Below are 19,563 nucleotides of genomic sequence, written 5' to 3' on the forward strand. Positions count from 1 at the left end.
CACACTATTTAAATTGTTTCTTTCTGGCTCCTTGCAATATTTTCTCCTTGGCCTAGGAGTTTTTGAATTTGGCTATAATAATGGGAATTACGTTTTGGGGATTCATTTCAGGAGGTGATTGGTGAATTCTTTCCATTTCTATTTTACTTTCTGGTTCTAGAAAATCAGGGCAGTTTTCTTTGGACATCATCTTTCAATAAATTATCAATCTTATTTTTGATCATGGCTTTCAGGTGGTCCAATCATTCTTAGATCATCTCTACTGAATTTATTTTCCAGGGCATTTGTTTTTCCAGTGAGATATTATACATTTTCTCTATTTTTTTTTCATTCTTTTGACTTTAATTGAATGTTTCTTGACATCTCTTAGAATTGTAAGTTTCTGTTTGCCTACTTCTAATTTTTAAAACATTATTTTTGAGTGAGCCTTCATGCCTTCCTTTCTATTTGGCCAGTTCTACTTTTAATGATTTCTGCCTTTTAAAAAGTTCTTTCAATAAATTTTTGTCTCTTTCCATTTGGCTAATTTGACTTTTTAAAAAATTCTTCTCTTGGAGATAGCTGGGTAGCTCAGTAGATTGAGAACCAGGCCTAGAGACGGGAGATCCTAGGTTCAAATCTGACCTCAGACACTTCCTACCTGTGTGACCCTGGGCAAGTCACTTAACCCCATTGCCTGGCCCTTACCACTCTTCTGCCTTGGAACCAATACACAGTATTGATTCCAAGATGGAAGGTAAGGGTTTAAAAATAAAAATTCTCTTCAGTGGATTTTTATACCTCTTTTACCAGTCGACCTATTCTGTTTGTTTTTTTTTTAAGATATTTTCTTCAATATTTCTTTGTGCCTGCTTTACAAAATTGTTCACTCTTTTTTTTTTCATGATTTTCTGGCATCATTCTCATCTCTTTTTCCCATTTTTCTCCTACCTCTCATTTGGTGTTTAAAATCCTTTTTAAGATCCTCTGTTATTTCTTCTTTGGTTCTTCTAGACCAACTCTGTATTTTTCTTGGAGGCTTTGAATGCAACAGTATTGACTTTGTTGTTTCCTGAGTTTGTTTTGGTCTTCCCTATCACTCTGTGTTGTTTCTTTTTTTTGTTATTTGTTCCATTTTCCAGGCATTTTCTTTTAACTTCAAAAAAACTGTTAAAGTTGAGCTATATTCCTAGAGTGATGGAAACATTGTTCCAAGCTTTAGGGATTTTTGTGCATCTACCTTCAGAGCTAGCTTTGGGGAATCTATGTTTTGAGTTCTTCCAAGATGGTATGACTAAGGAGAGATGTATTTAATACTCTCCTAGCCTGTGCTTTGATCTATGAATGACTATAAACACTCTTGGAACTATGACCAGGATCCCCTGCTCCCTAGAGGCCCCCAACATTGATGTGTGTATCACTCCTTACCCTGAGATCTCAACCCAGAGCACTGTGATCTGGATCCGCATATAGACAGTGTAGCATGAGACTTACTTACAGCCAGCAAAAGAACCCCTGTAATGACCTTCTGAGCAGTTGTCCAGTTTTCCTTACTTTCTTTGCCTGAGAATTCTGAAAGCCTTTGCTATTGATTCTGTGGCCCCCAAGACTTATTGCTGTGGTGGGGACTGCCTTGTTGCTTTGTGCTCCACTTCCACCCAGGGCAATAGATCTTTCATGCCAACCCAAGTTGTTTTGGCTAAAGAAAAAAATCATTTTACCTTATCCTTTTGTGGATTATTCTGCTCCAGAATACATTTTTAGGTGTTGTAGTTATTTGGAGGGTAATTTGGAACAGATCAAATGGATCTGTGTACCTTCTTTACCAATTTCCTAATTCCCATTTAAAATGATTCCAAGTAGATCTATACATACATTGCCTTAGTTTGTTAACTAGTTCACTTCAACCAATATTGGGTATTGAATATTGGGTAATGAGTTGTTATAGAAAGGAGGAACTGCATTTCAAGCACAAAATTAAAAAGCATCTTCTGATATCTTATAGTACTTTACTTAGATTAATCTTATGGCACTGAAAATATACTTCTTTGTATTGTACTTATTTATGTACATGCCTTAACCTTTTCTGAATTGTAATCTCCTTGAGGACAGAGATTATGCCTTCATCTTTTCCCTGCCTCCCTCTCACACATAGACATATTCTACTTTGCACATAACATAATAAGCTCTTAATGAATATATGAATAAATTAATGACATAGACAAAGATATGGAAGCAGGAATAAGTAGAACATTGTGGAGAGAGCAGTAGAGATGCCAGCATAACAGAAAATAGTTGTTTAGAGAGTGGTGAGAAGCACAGTTGGATAGATATAGGGCAGGGGCAGATTATGAAGAATCTTGAATCCTTTATGGAGTTTGGACTTGATGCCATTGACATATAACAGTTATAAGCTCTGTAGCAAAAAAAAATGACAATGCAAGTGTTTATGAATATTAGTTTTTCAGAATATATTCAAAAGAAAGGCTAGAATCGCAGAAATCTATCAGGATACTGTTGTAGTAATTCAAGTTGCAATGGTTCAGTAATTCCTTAAATACTGAGGAAAGAGGACTAGGGTAGTAACAACAGGAATAGAAATAAAGTAGCAGATCTAAGAGATATTTTGGGTGGCAAAAGGCTTTAAAATACTTTATGACTAATTGAATGCGGTATATGAAATATAAGTCAAAGATTACTTCATGGTTTCTTGCTCCCAGACACTGTCTTAAATTTTTGCTTTCTTCCACATTTGTAGGTCTGTAAATGGAGTCTACCGGATTGGGCTTTATGCCCTAAAAGATATGCCAGCTGGTACTGAACTCACATATGACTACAATTTTCATTCCTTTAATGTTGAGAAACAGGTAATAGATCAAAAATAAGGGCTTAGTTTTGTTTTGTATGTCCATCAAGTGAATCCTCGATGAACTATAATAGAATTCTATAGTATTTGGCGATAGAATTCTAAAGTATTTGGGCAATACTGTCTTGTCCCTTTACCTATCACCTGACATGATGAGGCAAATAGGTCTCCCTTTTTCATAAAGAACACTAAGAAGAAATGTTAAATCTGCCTTAATTACTCATTTGTCTTGTTGGCAGTCAGGAAGTTGTATTAAGTTTAATTTCTCTCTTTTTTGCTATAATCTCAATCTTATTCTTGCCTCAGTGGACACAGAAAAAAAGATACTCACTTTCTTTCATATTAAAATTATCTGATAATGTGAATTAATTGTGAAATAACTTACCCTCCCCTCCACCTCCACCCCAAGCAATTTCTCTGCTATGTTTGGGATACAAGTTAAATTTTCTTCACTTTTCCATTAAAGCAACTTTGTAAGTGTGGTTTTGACAAATGCCGAGGTATCATTGGGGGCAAAAGCCAACGTATGAATGGACTTACCAGCAAAAGCAGCCAACCTGTGACTACACATCGACGTCCAGGCCGATCAAAAGAGAAGAGGAAATCCAAGCACAAGTTGAAGAAAAGGGTGATTATTGATCTTAATGGCTCCCCTAAGAGCTACCTAAAGCCAATGTTAGAATGAGGGAGGGGCACCAATTCAGCATCTTGGAAGAAATTTCTGGCTTTCTTTAAAAGATATCTTCCTATATCTCATTTTCTCCCCAAAGTCTAACCCATCACTATTTTTTTCTTTTATCCAGAGAGGCCATTTTTCTGAGGAGCCTAATGAAAATGTCAACACTCCAACCAGAATGACCCCCCAACTGCAGATGAAGCCAATGTCCAACCGTGAAAGGTAACTAACAGTACTTTTTAATTCAATTTCTTTATGATCAGGAGTTTATTTTTTCTAGAGTTTTCATATATGTCATTTAACATCGTTAATAAACATTATTATTAAATGCTTCTTCCATTTCCTAATCATATAAAGTCAGAACAGCAAAACCAGTATCTAGAAATGCTTGGATATCTACAAGATTGCATAATTAAATGGAATTTCAGAAGTTATCTATTCTAATTCCTATTCAGTCCATGAATTCCACCACATCCCTGAAAAGTACTCATCAAGGATTCTCTTAAAGATTCATTGGTAGGGAACTCTTTCCCTCCAATGACAGACTATTCCATTTCTGGGCACTGTAAAAATTAAAATGAATTTTTAATAAAAATATTACATTTTAGGAGATTTATTAATGATCATTAGAAGTCAAGGAATAAAGAAGATACATAATAAAAAACATGTGCCCATGGCTGATCAGCCCATTTAAAATCCCAGCACTTCACTTATTACTACCACCATGCTTGCTACAAGCCAAAGAAAGCAGGACCCTCCACATCCCCGCCTAATATCCCCTGTCTACAGGAAATCATTGGGCTCCTGGGAAATGTAGTTCTTTTTTAGGGTAACAGATTTTCAATTCTACATGCCCTCCCTGAGATCCATGGAAGACTGGTCTCTCCAATGGATCTTGTAAACAACTTCTGAAAGCCAAGCCTGAAGTCTCTCAAAGAGGAGGGTCCTTCTGACTAGGTAGAACAGTCAGGCACATAATAAGATGAGAGATAACTGAGTGCTCAGCCCTGTGCTTAGGCATCACTCAGTGTTCTATCATTGCACAGGGTTTGCATTTATTGTATAGCTTCAGTGAGTACATGCTTTTCTGGCACACAATTTTATTCTCAACATACATTTTTCCATAGAACCTAACAACAGACTTGAAGCCCAGGGAGATAGTCAACAAAACATTGTTGCCAGGGGCAGAGGGTAGCATCAACATAACTCAGATATAGTTTGGGGAATTCAGAGCACAGATTTGCCAGAAGTTTTTATGCCTAAAATATTTATGAGGTTCCTACGTGAGTATATATAAGAATACTTAGGTTTAATTTTGTAAGTGGGATTTCCTGGTAATATTCTGGGGGACAGAGTGAGACATCTGTATTAATCTTGCAAGCATGTTGCTCTCATTTATTTTTCCTGAAGCTAAGTAAGAATAATAATCATAGCAATTCTAATAATATGGGGATGTTAATAAAATAAGTCACTTAGGGGGATTTCAATGGGTGTTTCCACCCTTCCTGGGGGCTGCTTTGCAGTCCCCCAGTTTCCACATGTGACCATGTCAAACAGAATGGTCTTTGATGGCTCCCAGCACATAACCAACCTTTAAATTATAATAATTTGGGGATAAAAGGAAAAGAGAACAAAATCAATGATTGCTAGGCACATTGACAAAAAGCCAGTTAGGGGGCAGTCCATTTTGGCATAAGAATATACATACAAAACAGATACATTCAACCCCATACAGTTCAGATCACCACATCCCAAAGTTCACTCTGGATCTTCTGGTGTAATGTGTGGTCTGTGAAGTCATCTTCATGATACCTTCTCCAAAGAGTTCACTTTCTGGATTGGGAGAGGTAACATTTCTTATCCTAAAATTACTCTCAAAAAAAGTTTAAACTTTGCATTTTAGAATAATAATACATTCCCTGCCCCTGAAGAGGGTGTTGAAAAACACAGGGATCACTTACGGATACATGGTTGAGTTATGAGGTATATGAATCAAGTGGCAAGAGAAATTAAAAAAAAAAAACATTAAAAAAATCCAAATAAATGAGAAAAAATAACTTCTGGATGAAATATAGACTATCAAAGTCTTATTTGTAAAAATTCTAAGTGAAGGAAAATAAACTTATAATGGGTCCTTGAATCAGGACTCAATTAAAGTAATTTCTATCCCACAAGTCTGTAGGACAAATGCAGTAATATTTCACTTGCCCATTTGCAGCCAGGACTACAGGAAGTTGCCATATTATAAGAGAGAGAAAAGGACTCGATTTTTGTGTGATAGGGAAGTGTCATTCCTTGGTCTGCTTTTACCTTCACTCTCAGGGATAGAGGGAGCCAGGATGATCGCCAAACTTCGGTACTTGTCTGTATTTCACAAAGAGTTTGGATACAAGGCGTCCTGCTTCTTAACATATGTCAAGCACTGCAACCTTGAGTCTCACACTAGGTACAAGTCCTTTTGTATTGGCTTAGAAGTTCATCAATCCTACTGAGATTGGTTTGGTCCTTTTTTGACCCTGTGCTCCTTGGCACTGTGCAGATTTTTATCAACCCCATTGGGATTGGTTGATCTCCTTGCCCCTTGTACTTCTTGGCACTGTATAATGGCTCTTTTATTCCTTCCCTTCTCATGGAATCAGACACAATCATTAATCACAGTCCCATAACATTTGTCAATAAATGTCAGCTTTCCATAGTCTAAAGCTTTTGGATATGCATTAATATTATAGCAAATATTTTTTTTTTAATTTAAATTACTACAAAATCAAAAAAGTTAAAATCTTTTCAATACTGGTGACATATGCTTCAAATGCAAAAAGGAGAGAAAAAATAAAACTGAAATAGTATATTGCACATGCAAGCAAAACGATAATCAAAAAGTTTTAAAAATCAAAAATATGTAGCTTATGAATCATTGACATACTGCATCAGCTAAGGAAAGGTAGAATACAAAGATTTCTCACCAAAAATGAGATCCATTTAGCCATGATCAAGTGTGTATGAGTGCAAATGATTTTCACAAAGTAACAGTATTTTATAAAGAACAGTAGTATAGCATGTAATACACATTCAAGAAGTATCAAAATTCCCAAAATTACAATAGCCTATTAAATGACAATAGCAAACAAACCCACTATCATTAGGATTCACATGAGTCTACTGTATGGCATTTTAAAAACCCCTTAGAAGCTAATGGATACTTGTCACAAGTTTTTCAAATGTAGCAATGTTTCAAGCTTGGCTGAGATCTTTTTAAAAATCTATTACTGCCATCATTACAAAAATGTGGCACAGGGGTCTAGAAAAAAACCAAACTTCTGTACTGTTGATGTTGTGTCTAAAAATGTCACCGAGAATCTAGATCATTCTGGTGGAAGGGTAGAGTGAGCTGAAGAGTTACAAATAAGAGATGTTCCCTCTTGGGAGCCATCCAGGGGTACCATGCCCTGGGATCAACTTCCTAGCTCCTTTGGTATAAAACTGTCATTTCCCATCCATTCCCATTTTTACAAATGCAGGAGGTGGGGATTATAATAGTGCTTCACTTCAGCTATTAAAATGGACTCTGCCTCTTGTAACAAATAACTCAGAGGCAGGCAAAATGATCAGTCAAGAGTTGTTGAAAGAAAAAAAATCTGAAAATCATGTCTAAATACCCCTTAAAATCAATTTGAGATATTTAGCCCATTAAATTTTTCAAAGGTTGTTAGCCAGATTAAGTCCATCCATCATCTATGTGACAATTAACAAATGGACAAAAAGCTGTTTATGGACTCTACCATATTTTGTTCAGTATAGTTATTGCAAAAAGTTAACAGAATATGTTTAATAGTTAAAACACAGTAGATTAAAATGATTCAGTAGAATAGAATAGTATTGATCAGATTAATATATGAACTTAAAACAACAAATTAAATCACAAACAAAACAATCAGCAAAATATTATAAAATACCAAGACTTTCATAAAACAATGGAGTCTGAAAAGGCTTAAAATTTTCACCTCTAGTCTTTTTAAAGTTCCTTTCTCTATCCATTCAGATTCCTTTTGTCAGGACTCTGGGATTTCTCATAGCAAGGGATAACATGGATTTGGGGAATCTCAAACTGGATGAATCTTAGAGACTGGGCAGGCCCAAATGGCAAAGGGTTGTAGGGAGATGAATTTCTCCCCAGAATCTCAGGCAAGATAAGTGAAATGATCAGTGCAGTCATGAATGGTAGAAACTGTTTGAAACCAAAGAATGTGCCATGCTTGTAATTTCCTTCCTGTTTAGAAGAGTAAAAATTTCTTCCCTTCTCCCCTAAGGTAAAAAGCTAGGGACCAGTTTGTTTCCCCAGCCATGTGGAGAGGGAGTTAGGAGGCTAATTGTTGCCTAAGGAAAATACACCCCTGTTTTTACCAGTTGCCCAGAGAGCAGCTCCAAGTTTGTGAGTTCCAAAGACACAGCTGCAGCTACCAGCAGTCTGGGACCCAGGGCTGGAGCTGGGTCCTGATGAGTGATCAGGGTCAAGGGGTAGGAGGGGGGATGGAAATCAGGAGGTTGCAGTATCAGCAATGCCAGAGGCAGCATTGAGGAACTGAGGAACATGGGCTCAAACAGATGAGTGAGAGACATAACTTATGTAAGAGAGGAAACCCAGACTCAATCTGCCAGAAGAATAATTCAAGCGGGGGAAGGGCAAGAAGGACAGAGAATTCCAGAGAAGGAACAGAAGAGCTGAGAAAATCCAAGCAGTTATTCTCACTTCTCTTTGGGGAGCCCTCCAGAGAGGTTGGTCTGAGAGAACCTCTGAGTTTTGATCATTCTTCTGTGAATCCAGACCCCCTGAGTCCAGTGGAAGACAATAAGAGTGGTGTAAAGATTAAAATTTAGGGGAGACTGAGGCAGGTAGAAATTATAGTTTCTCTCTTCAAGGAGTATTATATTTTTATGAGGTTTATTAAAGATTAAGGATTAAAGAAAATACAGGATAAGAAACACGTGCCTAGGCCAGAGAGGCCTAGACAAGACCTCACCTACATTATGGAAAGAGCCACGTCTGCTCCAAAACGGAATTCCAAAAGAGACCACAAATGCCTTTGCAATCAGGTTAAATCCCTTCTCGATCTCGGCCCACCTCAGAATTCCATGAGATTACAAAGCATTTTGGGGAAGTGGAGCAAGGGCTTGTGGGGATTGAAGTCCAGAGTTCAAGTCTATTTTTACAGTGGATAGGACTTTGTCATAAAGCTATCCATCCCAGGAAGATTTCATCTCCATCCCTCTAAAGCAGTCCTTGAACTTCATATCATAACTAGGACAGATGGAAGTCAGGACAGCTCTCACAACTGGTGGTTCAGGCAGTCAGGATTTGGGAAGGAGTTCTGTTGTTATTTGTTAGGGACTTCCTACTCCCACTTTCCCATTACCTTATTCCACATTATTGCTTGCCCTACCTTATGTTTGTTCCTTAAGAATAAATAACTGTTTGTTTAGATCAAGTCCCTGCTTCATAATATCTAGGAAGAGAGACTGGAATCTTGGGGAGGAAAGCTACACCTTCTCAGGGAGGGAGAAGCAGTTCAGTTCAGTTCTGGACTTTACTTCAATCCTAACAAAACTGAATAAATATAGTCTGGGACTCTGAAAATAATTAGTGTGGGTTTTACTAGGGAAAGAGAGGGGAAACAATCCATTCCCCTCTCCAACTTTTAGCACCATTCTATCTCTACTACACTCTAGTCCTAAATTAAATAGTGGGGGATTCCATTTCTTTCCCTCCATTACACTTATCTCCTCTTTGCCAAGAGTCCCCTGGCTAAAAATAATCCAGCTGGTAGGGAGAGCAACCGGGCAAAAAGTAGGGAAAGAAAAAGGTAGCAGCTCCAAAGAGAGTTTGGAGTTCTCTTGGAGTTTGTAAGGGTGGATGGGTGGGATGGGCAAAAAGTCTTGACAGGAGAAACATGGCTTTAAAAAAAATTTATCTAGGCTATCTTAAAAAGATTGAGAATTCCTTCTCCAAGTGTTTGCCATCAATGTAAAAATTAAAATGAATCTTAAATAATAAAAATATATTTTAGGAGATTTATTAATGATCATTGGAAATCAAGGAATAAAGAGGATACAAAATAAAGACCACATACCCATGGCTGATCAGTCCATTTAAAATCCCCATGCTTAGCTTACTACCACCACCATGCTCACTGCAAGCCAAAGAGAACGGGTTCCTCCACATCCTCACCTAATATCACCTCTCTACAGGAAGTGGGCTCCCGGGAAATGTAGTTCTTTTTGGGGGTAACAGATTTTCAATTATACAGCACTTATAATTCAGTCAGTAGAAATTTGAGTACCAACTATTATTAAAACCAAGCACTGGGAATTAAAAAAGAAGCCAAAGTATGGCCCTGCCCTAAGCTCATAGTCTAATGGGAAAGACAATAAGCAAATATGTGCAAATGAGCTATATATTTATATATAATAAATAGAAAACAATTGATAGAGGAAGGCACTAGAATTAAGAAATTGGGAAAGAATTGGCAAAATCTTCCCATAACAGATAAGATTTTAGTTGACACTTTAAGGAAGACAGGGAAACCAGTAAGCAGATGAGGAGGAAAGCGTTCCTGGCATGGAATATAACCAGAGAAAATGCCCAGGGCCAAGAGATATGGAGTATCTTAATTGAGGAACAGCCAGGAGGCTGAAGTCACTCGATCTAAAAGTATGTGGTAGAGAGTAAAATGTAAGAAGATTGGAATAACATTGGAAGGAGTGAGGTGGGGTCCATAAGTTATATAGGGCTTTGAAAGCCAAACAAGATTTTGTATTTCATCTTAGAGATAATAGGGAACCGTGGCAGTTTGTTGAGTAGGGGGAGGTGATGTGGTTGGACATTGTGAAGATTAAATTGATTCTCCCTGCCCATTTTTAGATTTAATCACCAAAAATGTAAACACCCCACTTCACAGTCAGAAGGTTGAGGGTTTGAGTTCCTTCGTGGTTGCCAGAAATGTAAGGGGGTAGAAAATGTGTGTGTGTGTGGGGGGGGGGGTTATAAAAGGTTGGACTGAATTATTTAAGAATAGGGTCTCCAGGAATTTTAATTAATTCCAAGACATTTATATAACAATTTACTTACAAAATATAGAAAGAGTGAAAGTAAGAAGAAAATGAGAGGATAGGGTAAGATATCTAGCCTAAGCACTAAGTATTTTGCTCTGACTCCTGGCTCAAAAACAGGCAGAGGAGTTTAGTCCTTAGCCAGAGAGGCCTCGGCTCGTGTAGACGAGGACCTGGGGATGCAGGGACCCTCTCTTAAGAGTATAGGTCTCTTCTGAGGCGAATATCTTCAGAAAATCCAGGAAAGGAGTCAGATTCAATGACATTCTCACCAAATCTCAAGTCTCAGGTACAGTCAGCAGATTCTTCCTCAGCCTCCAACTTGAACTCAGAACTTCGAAGAATGAGAGCACTCAGAAGTCCCTCCCATAGGAAGTTGTAACTTTTTTAAAGACACTGCTTTGCATTACTTCCTGTGTCTTCCTTTACTTTTCATGGACAAATCATAGTCTAAAGCTTTGATTAGGAATGCCCAAAGGACAGTCAGTCAATTCTTTTTGGTCACCCACTATTGCACTCATAGGTCATGTTAAGGGTAAAAATTAGGCTTTGTTGACTGAGTATATTGTATTAGTGGTCACCAGGTATAACCTGCCGGCCAGCGGCTATTATAAAAAGAATTTTCCTTTGTGGGTTGGGGCACGAGGAGGAGCAAGGAGTCCGAGAAAATGGGTGAAGAATGAAGGAACACAGACAAGTCAATATTTTTGATAGGGAACGTGTGAAACCCTGACATTTTCCTTGGAAGAAGAATTAAAGGAAAATGTGAGAAGTTTGCAGACACATGGAAGTAAGGATTCTGAGATAGAAAGCACATGGCCAAGAGAGGCCTTAGGAAAGATAAGGGAAAGACAATAGTGAGAACTTCAAGGTTGCAGGAACAAGAAGAGGAATCACGCCTTCACCCCAGGCTTTATTGAGGATTGCCAGGATCAATGAATACGTAACAAAGCATAGATAATTCAGATTGGATGGGATGGTAATGATGACACCTTTTGGGCGTGTTGACCTCAACCGGGGCTTTAACGAAGGAATTTGACTCCGCACAGCATGTTAATGAGTTTGCCTTGAACAAAGGCAGTCTGTCCACATATCAGAGTTCAAACCTTGTGTCTGCAGACAATATCCATACATCAATTATATTTCTTAGATGTGAATATGCTTGGAATGCTACACCAGGGATTTAAATTCAATCCCATTAAAATACTTGTCAGTTTGGGATTTTTATGGTGATTTAATTACAATAGTAGGAAGAAATTAAGAAGAAGAAGAGAGAGAGAGAGGAAGGGGTATAAGATTTCTCTGGCCTAACCTAAGCTAAGGGAAGTTCAGAGACCTCAGCCACAAAGCCTCCTTCAAGATTTAATCTAGCTCGGCTTCCAGCCATGAGGCTTCCTCCAAGATGAGGGGTCTCTTGGAGGATGGTACTTTAGAAGGTAAAGGAAAGGAGGAATCAGCAGCCACTCATCAAGGTCACTCAGGGAAGACACCTCACCTAACCACACTACAAAGCTTCTCCCAGTAATGTCCGCTGCCAAGCCGCATATGACAAACCACCACTAGGAGCTCTCAATTTCACTGAGAGAGCCCAACGTCTCTGAGCGAGAGAACAAGAGGAAGTGACATGAAATATATAGGCATTTCTTTACATCACTTCCTGCATCTCACATATACCAATGGTAGCTTGAGCTTGGCTTAGGATAGTCCAAGGGGTCTGTCAGTTGTTTCTTTGTCGCTCACAGTTCATCCTTAAGTGGGGGTGTATACATTCCTGGTTGCTAGAATTCTAAAGACTAAGCAGGTTGGAGTAAAACTAAAATTCACAGTTACTTTTGGGAGGAAGTATCCAATGGTGTGCTTTGGGGAATTGATTTTGAACCTGTGCAGTGTGCCATTTTTATCATTGACTTAGATGAAAGCAGAAATCACATGCTTATCAAAAATACATATGACATTCCATGGAGACTGGAACAACCTCCAGGAAGTGATGCAGAGTGAGAGGAGCACAACCAGGAGAACATTGTACACAGAGACTGGCACATTGTGGTACAAGAGAACGTAACGGACTTCTCCAGTAATGGCTTTACAATGTCCCTGAACAACCTGCAGCGATCTACAAGAGAAAAAAAAAACTATCCTCAAGCAGAGGACAAACTGAGGGAGTAAAAACACCGAGGAAAAGCAACTGCTTGACTACAGAGATTGAGGGGACATGATCGAGGAGAGACGCTAAATGAGCACCCTAATGCAAATACCAACAAGGAAATGGGTTCAGAGCAAGGACACATGTGATACCCAGACGAATCACCCGTCGGCTAGGGAAGGGGTGGCGGGGGAGGTGGGGGGGAGGAAAAGAAAATGATCTGTTTCCAATGAACAATGTATGAAAATGACCAAATAAAATAATGTTTTAAAAAAAAATACACATGACACAAACCTGGAAGAGATAGGTAACACAGTAGATCACATAGAATTCAAAAAGATCTTGCGAGCTAGAACATTTGACTAAACCTAATAAGGTGAAAATTAATAGTAATAAATGTAGTCTTGTACCTGCATTTTTTTAAAAGGTACATACAAGAAAGACTAGCGTTTGTCAAAAAATATCTGGCAGTTTTAGTGGAATGCAAGCTCAGTGTGATTCAGGTATGTAGAACCAGCCCAAAAAACTGATAAATTTGTTGTCTTCATTAAGAGAGGCATAATATTCAGGTTAGACTACATATTGAATATTGTGTTTCAATTCAGGAACTCATGCTTTAGAAAAGGTCTTTGGAAAATATCAAGAGGAAAGCAGCAAGCTAATTAGGACCTCAAAATAATACCATAGGAGTACCAGGTAAAAAAACTGGGATATTTAGCCTAGAAGAAAACAAAACTGGATGACAGCTGTGTTCAGATATTTGAAGGGTCATCATATGGAAGAAGTATCCTTCTCCCTAAAACAAAACTATGAGCAGTGAGTGGAAAGTGCAGAGGCAAATTTAGTTCTCTCCAGAGTTGGAATATGCTGTTTCAAGAAATACGAAATTGCCCACAGTGGAGATTCTCAGGCAAAAATTAAATGACTTCTTGTCCATGTATACAAGTTGGGCAAAGTAGTGTCTCAGATCTTTCTGTGAATAAATGAGCATAGAAACAGCTTCAAGGAATACTTTCCATAGGTGACACTGTGCAATTAGGCTTGACAAGAAAGAAGAGACAGATAGGTATTAGTAGAAATGTTTAACAACAGTTTTGCAACACTTGAGATTACTGAATAGAATTTTAGAACTTCTTCAGGAAATGTACAAGCAAGGATTCTTCTGTGTATTTTGTTATAGAATCTCTATACATTTCATATGCATCTCCGTGATTATTGTCTATATGTTTTGTGTTCCCTGATCAATTCCAGCCATCTTTGATAACAACATTACTCAAACATCATTGTGTTGATTTTGTACTTTTTCATGTATTCTATATGCTTTCATATATTTTTCCTGTCTGTTCTCTCTGGTTTGAAAAGTCCCTTCAGAAGGCATGTAGTGTTATCATACCTCTCCCAGTCATACCCTAAACAGTTTACTAAATGGAGGCATTCAGTAAATTATATTTATTTGATTTCCTATAGTGGATGTATCTAGAGGAAAGGAAACACACTGTGTGTATATAGTCCATACAATATTCACCAATCACACTTTGGAAAATTCCCCATGTAAGAATTAAATTAATATTCCTACCCATGTATATTTTTTTATAAAGTTTATTAGAAAGGGTAGACAATCATAGTTTTAAATCTCATCATTCCTCTACGAGTTGCCTAGCCTGCCAGTCCCTTCTTCTTTCCCCCTTCCCTGCCTGCTCTATTTCCGAGTTTGTTCAAAACCAAAAGCCCTGCCCCCGAATTTTTATTAACATACAGCATGTTCATGGATGCAAAACCTGGCGTAACTGTGTTATGTGAGGAAGGTTGACAGACAGGTCAGGCTCCTCAAGAGGACGGAGGGAATGAACTTCCTTGACACACCCACAATTAAAAAATGGATATCCTATAACCCTATCTACATCCAGTTCTTTTTATAACAACTTCACAGAGTACTGGTAACTGCCTCCTCTTCTTCCCCAAAGGAACTTTGTGTTAAAACATCATGTTTTCTTGGTGCGAAACTGGGAGAAAATCAGGCAGAAGCAAGAGGAAGTGAAACATACCAGTGATAATATCCATTCAGCTTCCTTGTACACCCGCTGGAATGGTATTTGCCGAGATGATGGAAACATCAAATCTGGTGAGTCCTGGGTGGGGACTCCTTTATATTCCAGAAGGCAAATCAAAACAGTTTTTTCAAATAAACTTACTTCTTCAAGGGAATGGTTAGAACCAGATTTTGGAAAGTGGATAGAAAAGTTGGTACTAAGGTTCATTGATCAGCATGAGTAATTAATGTTCTTTCACAATGCTACAACAAATCTGCTTAAACTTTAATGAATAGGATAAGACCCCCATCTTGTCAATTTCCCCACTACTACCCTATAGTCCAAAATATTTGTTTATAGTAGGAGAGATCTGGTATTATAAATAGCTATATTGGGGGAGTTGGGAAGGGAATGACCCATATGTAGTAACCAATGGGTTATTTTTCTCATTCAAATCAGTATACAACCTTTGGGTTCCTTTTTCTTTCCTTTTACATAGAAGATGTGTGGCTTATTATTCTTTGAGTAGTGATATGGCAGACAGCTGAATTCAGAATTGTTTTTTAGATAGACTGAAAGAATAATAGGAATGTCAAAATAACTATTTAAATTAGAATAAAAATGTTCAGAAACACTATTCTCTTCTGTTCCCTCTTGGATTTCTTGAGACTACTAGAATCAATTTTAAATTACTGTAAAGATATTTAGCGTTCACTGAAAGCATTGCTTTTTTTTTTTCAGTTAGCTACTCTGCAACATCTTCAGAAAACTGAGGAAAGAGCTTGCCTATACATATTTATTACAAGGGATTTATTTGTCTTTGTTTCCCAGTGGTAGGGGAAGACCTAGAAGGGAAATAAAGTGGATTTTCATTCATTTAAATTAATTTTTTAAAAGGCATTCTTCCTGGCTTATAGGGGAATATACTAAGCAAGACCTAAATAAATTCACAACTTTGTCCAGAACCTCAGGACATTTCAGTGGCTTGGCTGATAGTAAAACTGGAAATGATTTTCTGAATTTTTAGGTAGTCTTGTTTTTTTCTATATTTCTCATATCAGCCTAGTGGCTAAAATCACTGTTAACTCCCTCATCTTCCTTTCCAAGAAATTCTAGTATTTCTTACATTCAGTAAAGAAAGGCCTCCTAAAGCCACCAAATCTGAGTCAAACCAAGGGAAATATAAGAGGAATTCAGGTTCACACTGAATGAAACTTGTCTCCTTTTTGTCTTTCCAGATGTCTTCATGACCCAGTTCTCCGCTTTGCAAACAGCCCGATCAGTCCGAACAAGGAGGTTAGCAGCTGCAGAAGAGAACATTGAAGTGGCCCGGGCAGCACGCTTGGCCCAAATATTCAAAGAGATATGTGACAGCATCATCTCTTACAAAGGTGACCAGATCCTCAAGAAAAGTTTCTTTCCCTCTTGCTATCACATCATGTTCCTTTTTTCCCTCATCTGCTTCAAAAACCAAAGTTGTAATAATAATGCTTTACATTTCTGTTGCATGTTAAAGTTTACAAAGTACTTTCCCACACATCTCATTTGATCTTCACAATAGCCCTTTGAGATGTGTAAAATAGGTCTCTTTTACTTTTATTTCAATAATATTTAAAGGGTATGAGATGTTACTATATAATGATTCAAAATTTTCTGATACATAATTACCTGATAATAAAATGTATCAACATAGACTTAAAATATATGCACATGCATATAAATACTATTAAAAAGAAAAAAAGCAAAAAAAAAACATAGCATCATCTATAGAGTAAAAATTGTCATTGTTGCTTTCTTTAAATCATAACAAGATCATTTTCTGCCCTGCTAGGATAAAAGAAAATATTCTTCTCTAATATTTATTCTGTGTACTCTCTTGCCACCGATGTGTTGGATAAATATATAGATATGTTTCTGCTCCACCTTATAGAATCCCAGACCATCATTTTCTCATTAGATCTGACTGCCTAGGACTAATTTTCAGTTTAAACAATCCTTTATTAGTAACCAGATCTCATCCTCATAGAATATAACTATATTTTCTGCAACCTTCCTAAGTCATATGCTGACAAAACTATTTGGTATTTTTCAACTTTGCTCACTCCAGTCAATTGGAAGACAGAATATCTTTTCTTATTGGCTATAGTAGTGTTAGTGATAGCATTGATGTCCTTATTTTTTACAGATGAGACATTTGAGGCTCAGAGGTTTATTGGTTTGCTCAATGTCACACAGGTTGGTTAGCAAAGTAAGTGGCAAAGCCAGAACTTAAACCAAGGTTCTATGCTTTTTCCACTTTTTTACATTGTAAGAATTTGAATTTTGAGTTCACTAAAATTCTGCTTACGTATGGAAACCTAGAAGTATAGAACTGCCAAGGACTTTAAGCAAAGATTCACCCATGTCTTTTTATATCTATAATCTCTTCACTTCCCATCTCCAAAAGAATTGCCTTTTAATAGGGAATCTGTTGCTAGAAATTACATTATTAGACTGAGGGCCTAGGACATGTTAATAGGGGGGGGCTTATCTACTTTATTTTCTGTAGTTTCCCACAGTGAAGGCAGTAAATCAGCAAATGAAAGTTTGTAATCACAGTAAATGAAAAAGAAAACCCCATAAATACCATTTTGCTTTCAAGTTTTCGCATCTGTATCTTCATCTTCTCTTTGAGATTTCTGAATTTTGGGGGAGTTGTTGGAAGCACCCTGTGTTACTTCGATTTACTCACTTGGGTTGAGTTTTTCTGGCAAGGATGATAAATGTTTTGAGATTTAAAAAAAAAGAAATTGAAGGGTATTTGCTACTTTCTGCAGTTCATGATTGGCCTTTTTCTTTTTGGCTCTCCTCCCCAAAAGAACAAAGAAGCTGGGAGGAACTTAGATCTTCTCTTCCTCTGTCTGCCTGCTATTTAACTTTGGTGTATCCTTTCTCTTTGCAATTTTTATCACCCAACTCCCACTGGAGTATAAGAGAAGTAACTGAGAGAAAAGGGAACCAGTCTGCCCTAATGTACAAAGTTACATAGCATCTTCCTTTGCTCCCTTCACATTCCTAATAGATATCATTCATCTGGGAACTAGGAGAGCAGAAAGGAAGAAAATGGTTGAGGACATACCCTTTAACTAAAGATAGAACAGAACACTTTCCTTTTCTCTGAAGGAGCTTCTAAAAAGTAGCTGAATTAACAAATTCAGATTAACACATAATAAATATATAGAGATATATATCTTCAAATGCGCATTGCGCCTCATCATCCAAAACATGCCCAGACAGTCCACGCATTTTACAACATGAATCGTCTCAGAGATCCATTTTATCTGTAAGCATTCCAGTCCTGCCTGGAGGACAAGCTGTCTTTCAAGGGACCACTCACTGGAAGTCCAACCGAGAAATGGAACCAGTTCAGAGATACGGTGATGAAAACACCAAAGGCAGTCCTAGGCCCCAAGCAACGCAACCACCAGGACTGGTTCTATGAGAACAACACTGCTATTGAAGATCTGTTGAACAAAAAGAACAAAGCCTTTATGGAATGGCAAAATAACCCAAACTCTGCTCCTAAAAAGAACAGATTCAAGTCTCTCCAAGCTACGGCACAGTGTGAGATCAGGAAGATGCAAGACTGATGGTGGGGGGGAAAGGTAGAAGAAATCCAGCGCTTTGCTGATACGAAAAACTACAAACAATTTTTCAGTGCCCTCAAGACTGTCTATGGGCCATTAAAACCCGCCACCGCCCCCTTATTATCCTCTGAAGGTGACACTCTCATAAAAGATAAAAAAGGCATCAGCAACAGGTGGAAAGAACACTTTGGTCAACTTCTCAACCTACCTTCTTCAGTTGACCAAAGTGCCCTTGACCAGATCCCCCAAAACTGCACCATCGAACAACGTGACGTCCCTCCTTCATTAGAAGAAGTCCAAAAAGCCATTAAAAAAATGAGTACAGGCAAGGCACCCGGTAAAGACAGACAAAATTCGTCAAACTGATCCAGCTCTTTCAAGTCAATATGACAGGAGAAGTCCTATCTAGTGGAGAGACTTCCGATCACTTCAACATCTCCAATAGCATGAAACAAGGCTGCGTCCTCGCTCCAGTACTCTTCAACCTATACTTCACCCAAGTAATACGACATGCTGTGATGGATCTAAACCTGGGCGTTTGTATCAAATACCGTCTAGATGGCTCACTATTCGACCTTCGCCACCTGACTGCAAAAACAAAGACAACAGAGAGACTCATCCTGGAAGCTCTCTTTGCAGATGACTGTGCTCTCATGGCCCACCAAGAAAATCATCTTCAAATCATTGTGGACAGGTTCTCTATCGCAACAAAATTGTTTGGCCTGACCATCAGCCTCAACAAAACAGAGGTGCTGTTCCAACCCGCATCAGGGAGGCCAACGAACCAGCCATGCATTACAATCGATAGCACACAGCTTTCTAATGTCAACACTTTCAAGTACCTGGGCAGCACCATCGCCAACGACGGGTCCCTGGACCACAAGATCAATGCTAAGATCCAAAAGGCCAGCCAGGCACTCGGGTGGCTGCGCTCCAAAGTCCTCCAACACAGCGGTGTAAGCCCTGCGATGAAGCTCAAAGTGTATAACGCAGTGGTCCTCAGCTCGCTCCTGTACGGTTGCAAGACATGGACACTGTACCGGAAGCACAAGAAACAGTTGGAGCAATTCCACCAACGCTCTCTCCGATCAATCATGAGGATCTGATGGCAGGACCGAATCACCAACCAGGAAGTCCTC

General features: G+C 38.3%; 1 protein-coding gene across 6 annotated transcripts in view; it reads left to right on the top strand.

Annotated features, from left to right (window-relative positions):
- ASH1L (ASH1 like histone lysine methyltransferase) overlaps positions 1–19,563 on the top strand; it is a 249,830-nt gene that overhangs the window by 214,511 nt on the left and 15,756 nt on the right. For all 6 annotated transcript variants that reach the window (XM_056816275.1, XM_056816276.1, XM_001366956.5 and 3 more), the window contains 5 exons: positions 2,738–2,846; positions 3,312–3,473; positions 3,649–3,743; positions 14,733–14,890; positions 16,037–16,189. In XM_056816275.1, the coding sequence (XP_056672253.1) occupies positions 2,738–2,846; positions 3,312–3,473; positions 3,649–3,743; positions 14,733–14,890; positions 16,037–16,189 (677 nt within the window). The remainder of the gene's footprint in view (positions 1–2,737; positions 2,847–3,311; positions 3,474–3,648; positions 3,744–14,732; positions 14,891–16,036; positions 16,190–19,563) is intronic.

This window comes from Monodelphis domestica, chromosome 2 (genome assembly GCF_027887165.1).
Source record: "Monodelphis domestica isolate mMonDom1 chromosome 2, mMonDom1.pri, whole genome shotgun sequence".
Taxonomy (NCBI): Eukaryota; Metazoa; Chordata; class Mammalia; order Didelphimorphia; family Didelphidae; genus Monodelphis; species Monodelphis domestica.